At 40.6% G+C, this 20,817-nt stretch overlaps 1 protein-coding gene across 3 annotated transcripts; it reads left to right on the top strand.

The window, feature by feature from the left end:
- Positions 1 to 13: 13 nt before the first annotated feature.
- Positions 14 to 19,402, top strand: LOC111269618 (uncharacterized). 3 transcript variants are annotated; one of them, XM_022849349.2, is made up of 13 exons: positions 14 to 486; positions 2,694 to 3,940; positions 4,154 to 4,742; positions 5,102 to 5,302; positions 7,472 to 7,548; positions 7,843 to 8,245; positions 8,320 to 8,600; positions 8,927 to 9,083; positions 9,853 to 10,031; positions 14,199 to 14,410; positions 15,663 to 15,894; positions 16,131 to 16,493; positions 16,881 to 19,402. In XM_022849349.2, exons 1-13 carry the CDS (start codon positions 480 to 482, stop codon positions 17,247 to 17,249), a joined length of 4,317 nt encoding a protein of 1,438 aa, XP_022705084.1. In that variant the 5' UTR covers positions 14 to 479; the 3' UTR covers positions 17,250 to 19,402. The 3 variants fall into 3 exon arrangements, with proteins under 3 accessions (XP_022705084.1, XP_022705082.1, XP_022705083.1); XM_022849347.2 differs by having other exon boundaries at positions 8,927 to 9,680; XM_022849348.2 differs by lacking the exon at positions 7,843 to 8,245 and having other exon boundaries at positions 7,472 to 7,777; positions 8,927 to 9,680.
- Positions 19,403 to 20,817: the final 1,415 nt, after the last annotated feature.

Raw genomic sequence — 20,817 nt, 5'->3', positions numbered from 1 at the left:
AAGGGTACATTGAGTCTTAACCTGATTGTGTTGCTGGTCGGTGCGTGTATCAGTGTGTATGTGGCCGTGTGTGTGTGTGTCTGTGGCTGTGTGAGTGTCTGTGTGTATAGTGTGTGTTTGTGAGTGTGTATCTGGATGCGAGCGAGCTGGGCGAGCTAGTGTTGTGCAAAGGAAGCGGTGCTTGCTTCGGATGCTTTGCCTATTGGGCTAGTTGTTTGTCGGGTGGCCACTGCTGCTCCTGTTATTATTAGTGCTTGTGAGGTTGTGAGGACCAAATCGAAGGATACCTGCCTGCTAGCTTGTTTGTCCTTTGTTATCATTCGTGGATCCTGTATTTCTGCCAGCACCAATACAACCGCCGTCTTCGTCGGATCTGTTCATTGAATCATCTACACGTTGCCGTTCATAACCGCTACTGCCAGTTTTGTGCTGCTGCGGGGGTTCAGTTAAATGTCGTAGACGAAACATCCCCTGCCGGAATGGGAGGTGAGTGAGAAGCTGAAAACACGAAAATGTTTCATGATTCCTTTCTTGTTGCGTATGTATATATATACATACATATGTATATATGTACATATGTGTGGTGCACATATACAGAGAAATCTCTTCACAACCAACCTATCTTACGTGCATCATAGAAGGTTATAGATAAGGAAGTTTGTTTTAACTGTTTTTATTTATTTTACGAGAAGAGATGTTAGTATAACACAATGAAATGGCTGACAGCGGTACCGAATGTAAAATTCGAGACATTTACTTCAGTGTAATAACATGAAAGTAGATTTGCGATACATTCCATAGTTTCTGTAGCTATAAGAATGGTTGAATATAAAATGTATCGCACAGTTAAGTGACCTAATTACTATCGGTGAAACAATAATCTAGGCAATTTGCGATATGCCGTGTGTAAGGCATCAACATGTTGGTCAAATTCAGTATTAATTATTTCGAAGTAAAGTAGCCCAGAATAGTAAGCAGGTAAACTGCGCGCTAGGTAAGGCTGGAAATGGTTCCTGAATATTTTTCATTTTAGTAAAACTTAACTTTGGCGACAAAGTTAAAGCGGTACTGAATAATCCAATAGCTAGTTTTCGATAAATTCATATCTAGGAAAAGAATTAATTCTTCTAGATTGACAACTACGGATTGTACGTTTTGCAACTCAAAAGGTAAATATTTGAAACTTCATTGTTTTGTGCGTATGGCTTACATGTACGTTGTATATACGGGAAAAGGGTAAAGAAGCATCGCGAAATTCATTTACAATAATTGACTTTTTGTCTAGAATCAGCAGCTGCATACATACCAATGGACGGCAGAAAAAATTTCAGCGTGCGGATTTTAGCAATAGTTTCTAAGACAAAGTTCTTTTACTTTGTACGATCATTGAATCGCAAAACGATTTTTTTAAGTGCTAGATAAACATAGTTTGTTTAATGTTTAAACGCTCAGATAATATTTGCTCTGGTCCTTATTGTTTTTTTGTTAAATATTGTATCCTAATATAATATCCAAATTGTTTGTATCTTGTACGCATCTATAAGCGTATATTTTGTACGAGTTTGGAATCGCGACCTAACCGTAGGTTCACAGCACGATTACCGTATACGGATTAACGTTTGACGTAAATGTTTGGTACTCGTAGAAAACTCCTATGTTACATTACTTCTTTCTATATATACACACGGTTCCTACTAGTGGTCGGACTTTTTAATGTTTCCCTTAGCTCACTAATAGTGTAAAAAATTAGGCTGAGCTGAGTACACTGCTATTGTTAAACGAGGAGGAATATTACGAATTTGAATAGTATTTTTACCAGCTGTCGTTACCAATGTTCTGTTGCCAATAGGCAATTCATATACACTTAAGGAATATTTATAAGAGAGTGCAATCATTTCCGAAATATCGGTATTTGTACTGGTAACAATAAAGAAGAAGCACTGCGTGCTTTATTCCTGTTGTTTTCTGCAGTCACAGCACTTGAGTCTTCGAACATTTTTAAGGTTTCAGGTAGAATACAGATATACTACAAAAATCCGCTTGATTTCGAAAGTTTATCATAGTATCTCATATCTACAGTTTAATGGAGGTTTACAACAAATGTTAGATCTATTCTGTTGCGTTTAGCTTTACAGCACATGCATGCATATTTCTGTCAATTTTATTGAATATATTTGAAAATGTTGTTTCTTCGTATTGGACAATCATCGATACGTGTCTTCGATACCTGTTCCCAGGTGTCTTAAGAGAAATGACTAATGAGCACCTGCGGTTCTTTTAGAGATCATCAATTTGTTTGTAAAGCTTTTTCCAAATATTAATAAAAATGGTCAATTTGCTCTTCTTATTTTATTTCTTTGGGTTAAAAAACTGCATATCTCATCGCCCACTTGTATACGCATTACATATGTTGTCCAACCACAGCTTCAATCGTATATATCTTTAGGTGGCATGAACAACATAAGCAACAGTGATATGACGAAGCTAAACGGTAACGTAAATAAAATGTTTAATCCAGCTATTTTACTGAGGAGCATTTTTATAGGCATCTTTTTTGCTTTTTTACCATATTGTCTTTATTTTGATTTGAAAGAGAAAAACGAAAGAGGCATGGTAGTTAATTTGAAAATGTTAGAAAAGGCTGGAAAGTTGTATGAGATATTTAGTCGATTGATTTTCGGTCACTTTGACAGATTCGGACTACGGAGCGGCGATGCCCGAGGCCCTGGAGAAACCCCCGCCTCCTCCCGAAATGCAGGCGCTTGCCTCCCCTGCCGACAATAACAAACAAGACAACATAGATATAGAGACAAACAAAGCAAACGGAGGAGGCGAACAATGCACCAATACCAACACACGCAGTAATAATACTGCCGAAACAAATAACAACGTAAATAATGATGATTCACCTGAAAAATCGGTCAAAAGCAATGGTGATGTGGTACAGTCCGGCGAGTCTCGCCCCAGTCACGATGACAGCATCGATCGTCAAAGCGACCTCGACCTACGCCTAAATGAGTCTTCTGAATCACTCGTGGAGCTCGATGAGGTGTGCTTAGATGCGGCTGCAGCTTCGACGAAATCGATCAGTAAAAAGCTACCAGCCGAGCTGCAAAGCTCAGATGGATCTCTTGATACTGCTGTCACCCCAGGCTTTTCATCGGAGCACCCGATTAACCCTAGACATTCAATCGGCCCAGAGCCCAAAGAACAAGAAGCGTCTGCCGATGAGTCGCCTCGTGTTGAAGCATCTGTTACAGACAATGAGCTTGGAACAGGTACTCCAGGGGTTGTAGATTCGCACCAGAGCCAAATAGAGCAGCCGGTATCACCGGCAAAAGTGAGTGGAAGTAACGATTCAGTAGAGAGTAGCTCTTCATCGGTTAACGTCACTACACCTCCTTCAAGCGCAGGCAATTTGCCGCAAGTTCGGAGTACCAGCCCTGAGATCGGCGAGGGCGAGGCAGCACCGTCCGAAGACGTCGTTACCATCGTCGTGATGGAGAAAGATGATGAGGAAGAACTGAGCGAGGAGGAAACCGGCCAAGAGCACCTGCCAGAGGATAACGAAGCCGAGACTAGCACTCCAATGGAAAACGATGATTCGGGTGAAGCTAGTGGTTCCGGTGAGCCCGCCGTTAAACTGGTAACCATTGAGGACGGTAAAGAAGATGAGGCCGCAGCCGGTGAAGACTTGAAACAGGAGCCGGAAGGACGGACGGACAATGAGGCTACTCCTGCGGCTGCCACTGCCCCTATTGACAGCGACAGCAGCTCAAGGGAGGCGGAGCAAGCCGAGAGCAGCTTTCTTATCCTGGGCTCTGACCATAGCTCTGGAGAGTCGGGAGGCGAGGAATCGAGTAAAAGTAAAGAGAACGGGGATGTTGACAATGTCTCAGCGATTCGGGTTTCCTCTTCTGGCGATGCGCCTCTAACAAAAGTAAGTTCTGCATGAATCTTCCGCAAGCTAAACATTTTAATTAATAATGTTTGACAAGTGTTGTTCGTATTGTATTAAATTTGCATAGAATTGTAAAAGGCATCGATTAGCACGTCGAGCTTTTTTAACGTAACGTGGTGTGTAGAAAAAAATAATGCCGTACAGCGTAAAATTAAGCACGTGTCATTTTCTATAATCGGTGTGTCTTTCTAGACTGGCAACAGTGAGCAGGACGGTGAAAAAACGCATTCATCTCCGGAAGAGATGAATGACGAACGTTTTGCCGAAATCGAGAGTTTGGTTGCGGCATTCGATCGTCCCGAAGATGAGTTTAATGACGGTCAGCCTGGATCCGCTCAAACGGTAAGGGTGAAAAGAGAAGCTATCGCCGATAGTCAACCGACGGTGTTGCAGGGAAAAGTGCAAAAGAAACGTGGACGTAAGAGCAAAGAGGAAAAGGAGCGTCTTGCGAGATTGGCGGAAAACCTATCATCAGAAGACGCGAGTGACGACAGCAAAAATAAAAGGTTCAAATCGGAGAAGTGGGCTAGCGGTCTCCGAGTAAAGTCGGAAAAGCTAAGTGAAAGTAAGCACCGAAAATCAGCAATGGCGGCTGCGGTGGCTCTTGACCCGGTTCCGAGTGGTGAGGTAAAAGAGCAAAAAATTCAGAAAGCTCGACGTACTGGTGGAGCGCCAACGAAAAAAGAGACACAAAGGCTTGACAGCGTAGCTGGTGGTAGCAGCTCAGAGCTTGTTGTTGACGCTGTGGCTGGAAGCCAAAAGGATATACCTACTGTTGTTGGTAAGTTTACACAAATTCTGTTTAGTTTACTATTGTGCGTAAAAGATTGTTAAGGGCAAAGATGCCTTGAAAGTAATTGAAAAAAGTGAAAGTTGGAGATATGAACAGCCCTTTATTTTCAACGTGACTTCTTTTTAGCTGCCCTCTACTTGTATTTAGCTCGATTCAATGATGTAGTCAATCGAACTAGCATCAACTATCAAATCTTAATAGTGAGCTGTTGACAGACCCGTAAGTGCAGACATCACAGCTCGATATTAGTCTAGTATAGACTCCACAAACTGGAGTGCGAAGAACAAAATCAATCAAAAAGTAAGGAAACAATTCAGGCTAACATATTGTTTTACCTAATTCATTAGGAAACGGCAAGCTTCGTGTACATGGCTATGACCGAGTAAACCCACAAACAGGCCTACCTGAGCTAGTCACCGTCAACCGAGAGGCGCTTGAGAAAGTTATATCGGAACAGAATGGCCAAATGCAACGCATGAAGGCTAAACTCAAAGAAATGTACAAGGTCTGCGACGATCTCCGCAAGGTTGTTTTAACAAAAGGACTTCGTAAGTATCAAATGCCTTTCTACAGATAAACGTTGCAGTACGGTGCCATTTTTTCACGCCGAACACCATATATAAATATATATTGGACAAGGATCTAAACTGGGGGCGAATTGATTTCCTTAATTAACAATTTGATTTCAGCCCATGCTTTTGTCATAAGTTTGTTTATAAATAACTGATAGCAGTAAGATCCAAAACGCAGAGTCCGTACTAAGGTTCTACGCAACTACATTAATCTAAAACAGCTAAAAATATCTGAAAAGAGGATATGTTCATTAGTTTGTTTCATCTACAAATAAAATATGCCGGCAAGAGTTGATCCAGTAACACCTCGCATCTCACAGACCTATTTGACCTAAATAAGCTTATTATTACAACTGACTTAAACAGTAAATAAATTTATTCAAAATAAGATTGATGACATATCTTAAAATAGGTCAGTGACCTATTTGGATTACATCAATTTTGGAAAATATGATGAAAATTAGATTATTATGTCTCTAATGTTTTCACGTTATCTAGTAATAACTAGGAGCAGTTCAATGAGAGTATTCATTTCATTTCCTTTAGGTAACGCCCTATGCTAACGTCTTGCGACGTGCTTTGAATTAGTTGGTTTTTACAAACATGGGGATCTATCAGAATGAATAATAGTAAGGTGCTTTCTAGTCACAGTTTCATTATATCGGCTAGCCAACAACCGTACCGCTAGTCGTGGCTGGCCTGTTTCCTTACTTAATTTTGTGGCGGTCTCGGATAGCTTAGCGTCTGCTACTCCAGACGACGCTAAGCGTCCTACTACGCATGCGCGCACAATACATGGTTACAATAAGACTATATCTCTCAGGAAGAGGCCGGCGTGTCGTTCAACTGGCAAGACAAACAGATTGTATAGCTTGCAGACTATAGTAAAAAGTCCTAATAACATAATGTAGTAAACACCAAAAAAAAAAGTTAGCGACAAAAACAGAATCTTATGTTTACGAATTCAAAATCTATTTGCAATTGGCATCGCACAGTTGGGTCTGAGTGTGTGCGAGGGTGTCTCTCTCGAGACGCAGTTGTGTTGTTGGTGATCAACATTTTCGTAGAACAGTATTCGCACTGTTAGAACGTAACCTGTTAGCATTCTCGAAAGAAAGCGCTGGGTAGCATGTTAAACTTACTCATTGCTAAACGGTAACGATCACTTGATTGTTTTGCATTATCTGCTATACATTTGTATAGTTCGAGTACAGTTACCTGTATGTCGTGTTAACTTTACACGTGACTTGGTTGAAATCAGGGTGGTCGGGAGATGTTTTTTTGCGCAAATATGGTATTTTCAAGTGCCTTAGAAATCGATGCTAATATAAACATACTGCCTCAATTGATTAAATTTTTTGTTAGTATTGCCATCGCGGAAGCACATGTTTGTCTCTAATATTGCAAGAATTGTTTAATTATCTCATGGTTTACTTCGATTTAGTTATTAAAAAAAAGTGTGCGAAATATGATCCTCAACAACAATAAGACAAGCTAATGACAAGATTATGGTGGTCGGTCGTATTGCGGTTCGCCACTTCATTTTTTTGACTTAGTAAAAACGCTACCCACTGTCGCTCTTGTTTCCAAGGTTACATCCATGAGCTACCGCTACATTTGTATTGTTCGAATTACATATCAAAACGTTTCAAGTCTACTGCTTAATAAACTTACCAAATAGCAAAATCTTTTTGAGTTCATTGGTTTTTACTGATTATTTAATCAGGTGCAGATGACCGTAATGAAAATATTTACACTTGATCGTGATGCGCAAGCGATAGGTCAATACTATATAACAATTATGGTCTTAAATAATATTTATAATGTTCAGTTTAAGCTTATCAGCGCTTATCCCGCATATCATGTTAATTATGTGCATTAAGCTACATACTCTGGTGATAATGAAATAAAAGTACTAAAACGTAGTTATCGTTATTGTTGGGCCATATGTATTACAGTAGAGGTGGTAGAAAAAACAGTTGTAATTTCGACTTGAAGATTCTTACTAGATAAATCTAACATAGAGGAAACATTGATCAATTCATAATCTTAACATTTTAAAACAGTTTTACCCCATTCTAATAGGATTTTATTTGTGTACTAAAATCCTGCTATTTCTATATGATATGCTTATGCTGATTGCAGAAGAGGCAGTGTTAACACCAGAGGAAGCAGCTATACCAGTCGACGTCACAATCCGGATGGCAAAACTGCCCCCTAAGGTACCGCGGGCTTCGCACACTCTTAAGGTTCAGCGCACTGCTAACGGCAACTACGATCTCCACGAGGAGGGTCTATTCCACGGCAGAGTGTTGCCTGTGAAGAAGTGGCTGGGGGTTGTGCATGCTCCGAAGGCCGCAACACCCCTGGCCCTCGGGGCCAACAGAAAGATCACACCGATTGCCCCTACCTTGCATCATTCAAAATGCAAAGTGGAATTTAATGTTAGAGGTATGTTTATATTCAAAGACGTCATATGCTTGTGATAGAGCTAACGTGATAACCGATATTTTTAGGGTCTGCAGACGGGCCACGTGTTGATGGCACAGGGCGAGTCGACAGCAGCTAAGATGAAGACCCCGAAAGCGGTGGTCAAAGGAAGCGGTGGTCATGGCGACTCCGGCGTGAGCGCGGCAGCATCTGCCGCAATCGCCAGTACGTCTCATGCCTTGCCTGTAAAAGTCTCGCAACTCGGCAAGCTGCAACAGGCCATTAAAGGGGACAGCGCGATGTTGGCCAAGGTTGCAAAGCAAGTTGACCAGCCCGCTGTCGCGAAGGTCGATCACAATCAAGTTGTCGACAAGGTTGCGCCTGTCGACGGCGGAAATGTCGGCACTACCGCCAAACCGGTTGGCAAGCCTGACCGATCAAACGATGTGGATGACAACTTCATAGAACAGACCCGGGACCTTGTTGACGGTAAGTTCGTGTGCTTGTGTGAGTGTTCCTTGTGTTGAGAGGTGACGCGAACCTGTTCTTGCTTGATCTTACAGCACTGCCCAAGGACATCGTGCGAGCGCTCACCAATGGCGATGTGTTAACTGCCCAGCAACGCCAGCGTTTCATCGACAAGATCACAATGGACATTATGAAAGCGAAGGGAGTGCCGCAGCCAAAACAGATTCAGGAGATCGCCCTCCAAGTAGCAAACATGTATCCAAGAAGTCTCGTGATCCTACCGGAAGGAAAGCGGAAGAGCAACCTACGCCGGAAGCGGGGCGAAACCGATGATGGCAGCGAACACACTGTTGCAAAGAAACCTCGATTTTCACAGGTATTACTGAAGAACAGTTTCTTTAAATCTAGGCGCGAGGAGGGACAATTCTTAAATTGAATGAAGTAAGACAAGCAGGCTTCAGCATTACGGTGATTGGCTATAGCATTAACCATGACTAAAGAATGAGGAGATAGGAATCATGATTCATACTTTACCTGTTTTCTATAGAGTTGTTCCACTGCAACGTAAGCTAAATATGACAGATGTGTTGGTCCTATGCCAGGTAACCATTTTTTTCTACATTTTGCGAACGCATTTGTCCGAACCAAAGTCGAAGTAAGAAACAATTTTATAACATTTCCTTTGCTTTGTCTTGTTTGCAGAGTGGCGCTTTGTCATCAACGCAATCTTCGCCCGTGGGAGGCATTCACCAAGTGGCTAACGCAGGCAAGACACCTGTGAAAGCGGCCGCTACCTCCGTGTCTGCAGACGATACTCCCGCGCCCAAACGAAGGGGTCGGCCGCCTAAAAATCCTCAAGGTACGCCAGGCGCTGCAGCTGCTTCCCCATCTTCTACTGTGTCCGGTAGTCCTGCCGTCGCGTCTAAGAGCCCTGCACCTGTCTCTAAACTCGTGTCTGCCTGCAAAAGTTCTATCACCAGTCCTAAGTACCCTGTCACTGCTTGCAAGAGCCCTGTAATTTCTTCTAAAGGTCTTACTGTCGCTTCTAAAAGTCCTGCAATAGCCACTAAAAGTACTGTATCGGTCCAAGGAGCTCCTATGGCCGCGTTAGTAAATGCGGCCGTAGCCTCTAAAGGTCTCATAGTCGCTTCTAAAAGTCCTGCCAGCGTTTCTAATATCTCTATAACTGTCAAACCTTCTATTACTATCGCTACTACGAAAACACTTGTAATAGCCTCTAAGAGTCCTGCTATATCGAAAGTATCCCCCGATATAGCTCCTGAATTATTGCCAAAAGCACACAACATCATAACGCAGGCCAGTGTATCCCCAAAAGCCACAAAGAGTAGTCCTGTTAAGGAGACAGCGAAAACCTACAAAAGCAGTCCGGTTAGGGATAACACACAAGCGCCGAAGGCATCGATAGCGCCTGGAAGTCCACGAAAGGGTATTCCAGGTAGGATCGAATTTAGTGTAATTAACACATGAACCAACCAACCCTGAAATAGTTAGATGCTGGCGGTCAAGTCAATATGCTACGTCCCGGTAACTAGGAATGGAGGTGCTGCATGTGTTGATTTCGGTACTAATGAACTTCCATGTTTTTTTGGAATTCCTTTTACTCACAGAAACATCAACAACTAGTCAGCCGTCGCCGTCGATGCCCCAGGCTTCGTCGCCCCGAAAAGTGAATGGTGGAGCAACTTCGCCCGCCATTGTAGCTGGACTAACACCTGTGGCAAAAAAACGCGGCAGACCTAAGAAGGAGGCAACCATTCCTACAGCGACCGTCGCATCAGCCGAGGAGGTAAGCATGATGAAGCCGCTCAAGAAACGACCCCTCGTTCAACAACAGCACCAGCACAACGCTTTCGAAGAGCAAAAGACTCACACACAACCACAGACACAAGCCCCAGGATCAGGAGGTCAGACAAACTGTGGGGAATTATCTGCTACAAATCAATCTACATCCACCCTTGATGAATAGAAGACAAGATTGGCTATTTGTGTGCAAGGGTTATAAGTGTAGGGACGAGTGAATTCGTGGAAAGCTAAGTATTCAGCCGAGGGTGCTTAGAGAAACATTCGGGTCCGAAGAAGGAACCCACCAAGGACAGCGTACACATTCCGCTGATATTTAATATAACACGATGGAACTGTTCAGGTCTTTTCATCCCCAAATATATGCCTCGTATGTGACAGCTGTGTGCAGTCATACAATCAACTGCTTGTAGGTGTTCATGTGAAACAATTTATTCAATGTGCGATAAATTTGACAAAGTGGGATTATAGATTAATTCGGATGATCTATGGTAGCAAAGATTACCAATTTATACTGGTAAAAGTCAGGAAAACAACTGTAAACGTCCGCATCGAAAATTGCTCAGCGACTCTTAGGTTTGGAAGCGACGATCTAATTTCGCGTAAGCAATAAGGTAAATCTGCTTTGACCAAGTAGCGCTTCTTTTAGTATTCCCGTAAGTTACCATGATACCGACTATTCGTTAAAATTAGGCAAATGTGCATATCGTACATTTCCTGTTTCTGACATATTTGTAGATGGCATTTTAAATGGGGTTAGTGCATTCATAAGTTTGACCCAAAGGCACTTTTTTTTGCTGTTATAGCTTTGATACAGCAAATAGTTTGTTTCAGTTGGGAAATGACACTCGGCACAGGGGCGCCTTCCTCTGCCACAACTACTGGTCCTTCTAAAACTAGATGTTTGCCTAGATGAAGCTTTATAGAACGCTTTATACACGAGTCGTTCTCGAGGCAGTCACGGTTTTGCTGAAGAACAGAGCTGCCACAGTACCGTTGCAGAAACTGCCCCATGTCGATTCAGTTACACTTGTATCACTGCCACTTGTGTGCAAGTTTTAGCTTCAGCAAAGACCGTGTTTATCTTCCATACGCCGAAACGTGCTCGTTTGTGTACGTTGGCCTATTCTATATGTTCTCTTTTAAACAGCAAAGTAAATTGATCAAGTTTTCATGTCCGTTAAAGCTGCGCGCCTCCATGGCATTGGACATGCGTTGATTTAATTGAAAAATACAGGCTCAAATGACACGGGCTGGTGGAACACGGCGTACCTACGGTTGGGAACTTGGTGGCTGCTAATTCAAAACTAGAAGCCACTCAGCTTTTGCCCTGTAATAGTTCAAGCAGATGGAACTATTTCATAATATTAGTTAACGAATCTTACCTCTAGTTAAGATTTTCGTTATAAAGCGATTAACTATTACAACCCATTAAACGATATTTGTCGGTTGAGGTTGATAGCCATAGGGGGACAGTGTGAAGTATGATGTATGATAACAGGCAAAATACGCGTAAGCTTACCGGACTATGAATAACGTTTTGAAAAAAATATATGCGTTTTTGTTCCCAATCAGTTTAAGTATATAGACTCCATTATATACTTTAAAGACATGTTTTGCGCAAGACGTAAGCGGTACACGTTGTATGCATAAGCATAAATACCGTAAGCGGCATTTATTGGCTATCTGCCACTCACTGATGTTTGATGCCGCCGGTTACGCCATCATCATTATTATTTTTAATATTTTAGGCGCTCTCTTGACACGAACGTTTATCGTAGTTGAGAAAAAGCTCTGCTAAACAATCAGGGCCGAAGCTATAACAGACAATATCCCAGTATAATATGAGCCTCAGTAAATATCGTGACATTGTAGATACAACCTAACGTGAACAAGATAATTGAAGGACAACATGGCCGATCTATATGTGACATAATCGCGAATAAGAAATACAGATTGGTTAGTACAGACAATAAATACCGTGAACCGAGTCACATGAAGACATGAAAAGGAGGGAGAGCGAGAGAGAGAAAGAGTATTGTTGATTCTGTACTCGTAACCCAAAGTGGTGGCGGTCTAATCTTCTTCATGTAAGAAAAAAGAGTCTGATGGAAGAGCGAATGGCTATACCTCTATGTAAATCAAGTGAATAAACTATTTTTAATGCAATGTAAACCTAGAATATTTCTCTGCAGATGGGTTGAGTAGTTGATTAAGTACATTTAGTAGAACGTTGACTGTTCTTAATATATGTTAGTATTTTGGATATCATTCAGGTACACCGTAGAGGGAACATGTGTCAGGCCAAGTAACATTTATGTAGTGGCCGAATAATATCTAATATAATTTTCAACTAGCATATTAGCTTTTCGGTAAATAAATAAAGGAGAAACTATACCTAAAAACCTAATGACTAGCTTAAACATGCAAATTTGTGAAAATCAGCTCCTATTACAGTGTCAAATTTTACCTGAATTCGAACTCAATTGGGAAGTCAATTTAAGCTGCCAACCACCATACTGAGTGTGGAAGAACAATTGCATTTCGCACACACTCAAAATCATCTTTTTGAAGTCCCCTGGCAGCTTTTATGTTCGATATAGAGTAGATCACAGGATTGTTTCTCAGCCAGTAGCGCTTTACATATGAGAGTCTCAAGAACAAACAACAAACACAACCATGTCCTTCATAAGTTGATATAATAAGTATAATACAACAACTAGAAATAACGCGAGTGAAAAGTTGGAAACGTTCCTAAGAGCGAAGCGTTGTTGATGCTATATGTCAAGGCTTCGACAGGCATATATGTAGATAAAACGAAAAAATCTGATAGGTCATCCGTAGATACGCAAGGACAATAGGGATTTATAGGGCTGCCCTGTTTTTGTCGAGCACCACAGCTGCCGTCACGGCCACCTCCACTGCCACGAACTTTTCCCAGTGGCTGTCACTGCGTGCCGACTATGGCACCGCCTTTCTCTATTAAAACGCTACTGCAAAGCCAAGGTATGCAGCTGTTAATGGCGATATCTCTGTTGAACCGGACCAATGCACATGATTGCACGACGACTGCTTGTGGCTGCTATGCCTGGGGACCATTGTGGCCGCCAATATACTCCTGACGTGTAGTCTTTAGTTTATAACCTTCTGAGTATGCATAATTTCTTCCACTTTAGTAAACCGCTAAATGACAGGTTGTCTAGTGCTCATGCCTTAGCAAGCGTTCCTTAAATATCCCAAAAGCCTGGTTTAGTTCGTACCGACATAATGTGAAGTTGTTTTCGAATTAAAATTTCCGTTTCGTTTTTTTACACTTTTTTCACAACTAATGCAACTCGAGTGTGTTTGGTCGCGATTAGTGTTCGGCGATATGTTTGAGTGTGGCTGTTGTTACTTGAAAGCAAAATGGAAGTGGATCTGTTCATTGTGATTGACAACTGCTATGGCGGTAACGAGCAAGGCTTAGAGTCCATATAGATTTTCAATACCCAGTATGTATGAAACACGATAAGTCATGAACGATTGCCGAACGAATTCGGCAAGAAATTAAACACGCCTTTCAAACCAGTAAATGCCTGGTAATATACATCTCTCAAAATCCTACAATATCAGTGTCATAAACACAGCTTTTTACGGCGAATATTTACAGTTAACCTAATGCGACTTCCTGCATATACTTTTTGCTTTTAGACCTGTCCATATTAATGTCTGTTTATCGTTCCGAATGTGTGGATTATATAATACTTTTTACCTACTGTAATGGTGAAAAAAGTAATGATAATGACAAACGGATGATTCATTACGGCAATGGTATTATTGAGATTATGTTCGTTATGTTTAAATAATTTAATCACATAATTTTTAGTTTAATTTTTTTCACGATCATTGCAGTGGCCATGTATTGTATTGGGTGGTTGCGATCGAATCTTTTTTATAATTTATATTATAAATAATAATTATATTGTGATGATTGTCGCATTGTTCTTGTGATTATTGCTGTTGTTGTTGATTGCGTTTGATTTGCGTTGTTATTTCTCTCTGTCGTTCTCTTTATCTTGCTCTCGACCCCGAACTTGTGTTTCTATCCACCAACTGCGATCGTGTCTGCCCCATTCCCCAATATTCTGTTCGGCATCCCGTCTTTACCCGGCAGCTCTCAATGACTCCTGATGCACAAAAGGCGTGGCTTCGGGAGGACCTGCAACGGCCGGCGGAGGAGCAGGACAGGGCCAAGCAGGAACGCCTCCTGCATAATTGTTACGATCTACTATACCGGGAGATGGCCGAGAAAAACTATGACGTCAAATACATCACCGCCCAATGGCCAGCACTTCGGGAGCCACTCCACGTTCTCAGTATCTTCAAGTCAGTAGCACCAGTATTCATTTATTCAGCTTTAATGTAATATCTTTTATATATATATATATATCTCACTCCCTACTTTATCTTCACTCTCACTGATGAAAGGTGACTGTGCGCTTACGTTGAGAATTGTTACATCTTTGATCATCGAAGCGTTGAACTTGCAGTCGTTTAGTTGTTCTTCGCTACCTTGATATCGCCTACCGACTGATTGTATGATCAGTCTTCGATAACTGTCAATATTTTCGGTGTATTGGAACTACTTCGGCGTCTTACTTTTGTTCAATACAGACAATTTTAGTATCTCTAAAGTCGTTGAGTTGCCATATACGACTACTAACCATATCGGATAGCGTCTGATGATACTCATAAGTATATATATATATAGAACTATCATAATAGTTATTAAAACTGTATTGAACTGCCTGGTTCCTTGGTGATGTTCCTACTGATACATAGTTTCAATATACCTTTCTAAAACTTAGATTTAGATACGTGTGCGAGAACACCTCTTACGTATCGCGCCGTAGAACTTGTATTCGAGGTCTGATGCGTGTGTATGACCTTTGGGTACTAAACTATGGATTTCTCTAGATGTGTATGTCAATCAGTAGAATTCAGCGTACAGTGTACTTATTATGGATGTACATGGAAATTATCTGTAGCAAGTTGTACGTTGAACGTAAAGGCTAAACAGAAAGTCGTAAGTAAATTAGTTGCATGTCGATTTTATTATGAAGGCTGGTAGTGCAAGCGTTTTTATCAAGCCCTAGAAGGAGAAATCTCCAATTTTGATAACAGCAGTAGAGCAATTAATAATAGGTTAATAAAAACCATGTTTATAACTTTATAGAATGTTATAAACATGGTTAAACGGTTTTACCATGACCAAGAAATTTGATAAGCTTTGTCTGGACGTTAATTTTCTAAAAGAAACGTTAATTTTCTTATTAATTAGCTTTTATATCAAAAACTGATTCCGTGCTAAAGGAATCCAAGCCTACTTTAATTTCAGTTAAAACTAGTGAGTGAATTTAAATGAAAAAAAAACAGTAGTTTTTTCGATATCGAGCCTAAAGTGTACAACAGATTTCTTCCTCTGTGCCTTTTAGTTTAAAATAAGGCGCGATAAACGATAGCTAATCGAAGCACGTTTTGTTCTATTAGGTTTTCTTTATTTTTAAGCATTCTCATAAGTTGATGGAATACCGCTTAATAAAACTGATTGTATTTCTATGTTGGCTTGTACTTGTAGGCGCCTGAAGAAAGTCCATGGAGAATTTCAAAAACAAATGCGACGGGATGCCCCTAAACTTGTCACGTTCCTGCACGAGCGAGTTACTTCAGAGGAAGGTGCTGAATGGTCACTGGCGATCTCACAAGCCAAACCCGGGCCGCGTTACCACCTGCCTGAGGAAGTAGGCGTTATGCCGTTGCTTGCACTGAACTTTGACGAAGACTTTGGTCTGCTCTTCAAACTAGTCCCGGTAACTATTTATACGAAATCTATTACTGCGGTGTTTGTGTCTAGCAAAATATTTTTTCCTTATAACGCGCAGTAGCATTGAAAGCGTGCCTCCTGAATGACAACCATCGTCCGTATTTTTTCAAATGCGGCTAACATTAGGTAGTTATATTTACTACCATACCGAATACAAGTAACAGTGTGCAGTAAACAGAATTCTTTCTTTATTTTGTGTTCGCATTATCCGCCTTGCCACAGAACGAAGCTGCACTGCAAAAGTTGTTGCCCGAACTGGCCGTATCGCAGCCCATGATCATTGGAGTTGGTTCATCAATTTTCTCGTGCGAGTACCGAGTCATTGTGGAGCGACAACAGTTTTTTACGCCGCCACCAACGACGTTCCTTGATGCTCTCGAATGGGTGTATGCCGCCTATTTCGTTTTCAACTTTGCTTATCCTCGCGAGCTGAGTAACACCCTTGAATATGTCCAACGTTATTATGTTGGTTACAACCCCCATATCAAAATGGTGACACTCGCCAATAGCCGACCGAAGATTGCGAATTTCCTCAAGAAAATGAAGGACTTCGAGCGATTAGACTGGAACGCGAATAATATTCGGGTTAGAACAACACGGAGAGATTTGTATTTTTATTATATCTATTTAATGCTTAAAAGATACCCAGTGTATACATTTAACAGTGCTTTAGGTTATATACTTGTCAATCACCCACTCATTCATTGTGAGTTCATTGTGCTTGCTAAGTGTTGATATATATATATATCAACACTTAGCATAGTTGACCTGCGTAAAATATCATATGAGTCTTAGGTTTAACAAAACGTATCGATTTGCTAGTGTGCCTTTATTGGCTTGGGGTGTGTTTAGTCGATTGCGTCACATGTTTTCCCTTTCGCATTCAACTGTCGAATCTGTTGTACTTATGGGTAAGCTCTTCCTTGTTAATTGTATATCAATATACTTCATATGTGCTTTGTCATACTGTAGGCGAACTCACCTGGCGTCCCTTCTGATTTCGAACGTGAGTCCAACTCAGAGGACGATCAGGAAGTTGACGAAGGAGCCAAGCCGGAGGCAATGAACGTGAACGGTGAATCTGCACATAAGATTAATAACGACGAGAATATGGATGATGCCGCTGGAGACGGTCATAATCTCCACAGCAGGCTGCAAACAGATGAAGTCGAACAGCTCATCCAAGCAGCACCTCAGGACCAAGCTGAGCATTTAGTTAACCCGTCAACATCGTCGCGTCCGGTATTCGCCGCTGACTCCGCAACAGCCACTAACTACAGTAGCTCTAGCAGTATTCCGCAGACATCACCTAACGATGGAAGCGGTTTCACCAAGTCCTGAAGATCACTTTTATACAGAGCAAACCTGTCATTGTTGACCGCTCGCACGGTTCTAACGGCGGCCAGCCCACACTTCAAAAGGATAAAGAGCTATGGAGAACAGGACAGGGCCAAACAACAAAATAATAATTATAGGATCATAAAAAAAGTCGGTTAACTTAAATGCGTACGAGACCAAATCTATGCGACTTGTACACGGCGACCCACCACACTGTCAGTAACATGATTCATTCAGGCTGACGTCTTTTTGCCTTATTAGATTTATGAGACGAATCTTTTTCAACCGTTACTGACGTAAATAACATGGCCGCTGCGGCGACATGACGTTTTCAGTTGGACAGCTCGACCTTGTCTATTGAGGTAACTACAGGGATTCACTTTGTAAAGTATTAAGCCAAGAGATGTATCGAGAGAGAGAAAGTGGGTCGCTTAGCTGTGTTGTGCAATGTTCGTAGTACTGAGAAAAGCATTTTGACCATGCTGAGAGATTCGACCGGCATAGCGTAGCAAGAAACCTAACCAAAAAAAGGCAAACATGAGAAGGCTGCAAGTCAGTATCACAGGCTGGGATGGATGTTGTGTCACACCAATATAGAAAAGTCGAGAGGGACGATCAGTTAATTTTATGTCATATCTATGAATGGTGGCGTTTGTGTTTGTATGTACCAGAACGAACCTATAGAAAATTAAGTATTGGATCGATGTACCACTGAGCGCAGTTGTGTGTAAATCGTTGCGAAAATGATGAATATATCTGAGCATGTGTGGACAACATCTGTACGCTGTGCATAGAGATTAGGTCGCATGGCATTTTATGCTTGTAGAAAGACAATGATGTCTCTGTTGATTTAATTGCGACGACAAAAACCGATTAAAAATATAAGCTAAGACCAGAGAGACCGGGAGAAGGCGCGAGAGCGAAGAGTTAAAATACACGTCGGTAAGAGAAAATTTATGTGAATACGTCGAAAATTGGGTCTATCGGAGATGATCAAGTTATCACATTGTCCACGTAGAAACATAAGCATTCATAAACATAGATATTGCATATACGTATTCATTAATAGCACGCGCAAGTAAAATATCATCATGACCTAAGGAGAGAATGTCTGTCAGCACATCTCGTTAATATTTGTAAATATATAGTGCTTCAACTTAACGCCTACCTTACACGTGCTTTGTAGTCTCTTGTGTTATTTGTCTCCATTTGGGTAATCCCCGCTCACTATACGTAACGAACAATGTAAAAGCCTGATTCAAAAAAGTCTTAAGATGAAGCCCATCAAAGTGCGCCAAAATCATAACCATGTAATACTATTGATTGTGTATTTTCCAATTTCATTCTCAACGAACGTATTTTAGACATAAACCCCGCAACGTAGTTGAAATCTGTTAATTACAAATTCCAGCTTCCCGAGCTCTGGCTTACATGATAATCCGGTAATCCAGAAGTGTGGTGTCAAATCTGGAGCAAACCAGTCTTCTTTTTACAAGAACTTGAAAAAACCTTATCGATGGCTAAGTGTTGCTATTGTTGCATACTTATATGGTTCCACTCTGAGATTACGTGGTATCACGCGTAATAGTTTGTAAACGAAAAACAAAATACAGAAATATGATAGGTGAATAAAAGCAACTAGTTGGACTATAGTTAATAAGGGGGTGTAACTTTGTAAATCGGACTGTGCGTTACAAATACATTAATATATATAATTGTTCCTATAATTTGATAGTGGTCAAAAAAGGAAAATTGTTGTTGTAACTATTGTGTACTATGGAATGGTTTTGAGATATCAATAGAAAAGAAAGATCTATAATACAAGAGAGTTGCCGTCTCGCTAGTAATAGCCACAGGCGGAAAAAGCACAAAAGCAGGAACAACTGAATGAATCAAAGACGTAAGGAAGCGCATACATTTATATACAATGATACATATATACATTCAGAAGTTAAGCAATTAATATTATAATTTCTATTATTATATACAAGCACACTATAAAACATCATCTAAAAGGAAGAATATTATGAAACATTCTTCTTCGGAGTCACTATACAATACATAGACATATAAATAGATAGTGCGAAGGATATTATATTCGATAATTATATTATCGATGAAGCTATATTCCTAAAATAATAAACCGTATGTGCAAATATATGGTGTTTTCGAACGGCGTCTAGAAGGCGGAGTTGGTCCGCAATTTCTCCTCGCTCGAAGCACAAATTATTCTGTGCACCTTTCAGAGAAATTATCAGCCTTGAAAAAAGGAACCTTCAATTTGGACTGAAAAAAGATTTGCATTTGATTCATTAACACTTGGATTCGTTAAAGATATGTCCAGCACTTTATAATATTACGAAATTATCGACAGATGAATAGTCCTACTTTTTGGTATACAGAAAAGTAGCTTCGCACAGATACGAGACTACTCGACTATCGATCTCTTTGATTTACTGTCACTTCATTCGCAGTGTTCATGTAGAGACAAGAAATTTTCAAAAAGAAAAAACAAAGAGAAAGGACATTACCGATGTATGTATTAGGTTGATACATAAGTAGTGTCCGTCTTCGTTTATTGCTTCCCGCTTCCTGCTTTTAATTGACTAATAGCCCATTTTATACCGTTGGAAAATCCCTTTTAGACTATTGTTATCGGTTTGTCCAAATCACAAAATGTTTCCTTGAGACTCCAAAAACGGAGTGTCAGGTGGCGAAATAGCATTTTCGATTGACCCTTGTTATTTGTTCTTCACTTAGGCTAAAACGTTTCTAAAATGACTTAGGATAGGTATGGCATTTTCGACAATATAGTAGCTGTTATAAAACAATTTAGCTGAGTTCTGAAATAATACGTTTTGTCCAAACTTTACTCGTCAAATTGGGTTAGGATCGTATGGAGCTATTTTGAAAGAAAATCATTTTTAAATAATCAACACTTCCTACCTATACGGTCCGTGAGCGGAACAAATACTTCAGATTGCCTTCGCAGCTTTTTGATATTGGAGAAAATGGAAAAAAAGCTTTTGTGTCAAATGCAGTGCCGTTTGAAGCAAGGAAAAAATCATGATCTGGACAAAATGATCTCGACAACAGTCCTGTATAGCACGAAAATAGTTTTATAACGCCATATAGAACTTGAATACCAGCAGCGGGAGCAATCAACAAATCGGATATGTATACTAAAATACTTAATGGGTAAATCAATAAAAGGCAGTATCGTATTATCTTTGTATAAATAAAAGTGCTTTTTACTTCGCAGCCACAGAAGGCACCGATACGCCCTATTACTGTATAAACTGAAACATTTTTGTTTCATATAAAAAAAAGGCCGGAAATGAACTACGCTCAATTTCAACGTTCGATAACAAACGACTTTATAAGTCTATAAGTACATCCAACACTTTTCAAATTTTTTTACATAACTGTTACTTGTATATTTTTGTATTAAAGGGTATCGCGACTGCTTAACGCACGTCACATATAAGATTTCTACAAATGTTAGGCTGCGCATAAAGGAACAATACATCAGAAATCGGGATACATTAGATCCATAGTTAAGATGTTTGAT

Source organism: Varroa jacobsoni, unplaced genomic scaffold (genome assembly GCF_002532875.2).
Source record: "Varroa jacobsoni isolate VJ856 unplaced genomic scaffold, vjacob_1.0 scaffold_1400, whole genome shotgun sequence".
In the NCBI taxonomy this organism is placed as follows: Eukaryota; Metazoa; Arthropoda; class Arachnida; order Mesostigmata; family Varroidae; genus Varroa; species Varroa jacobsoni.
Note: the sequence above shows the minus strand (reverse complement) of the source record. Positions and strands in the feature narration are given on the sequence as shown.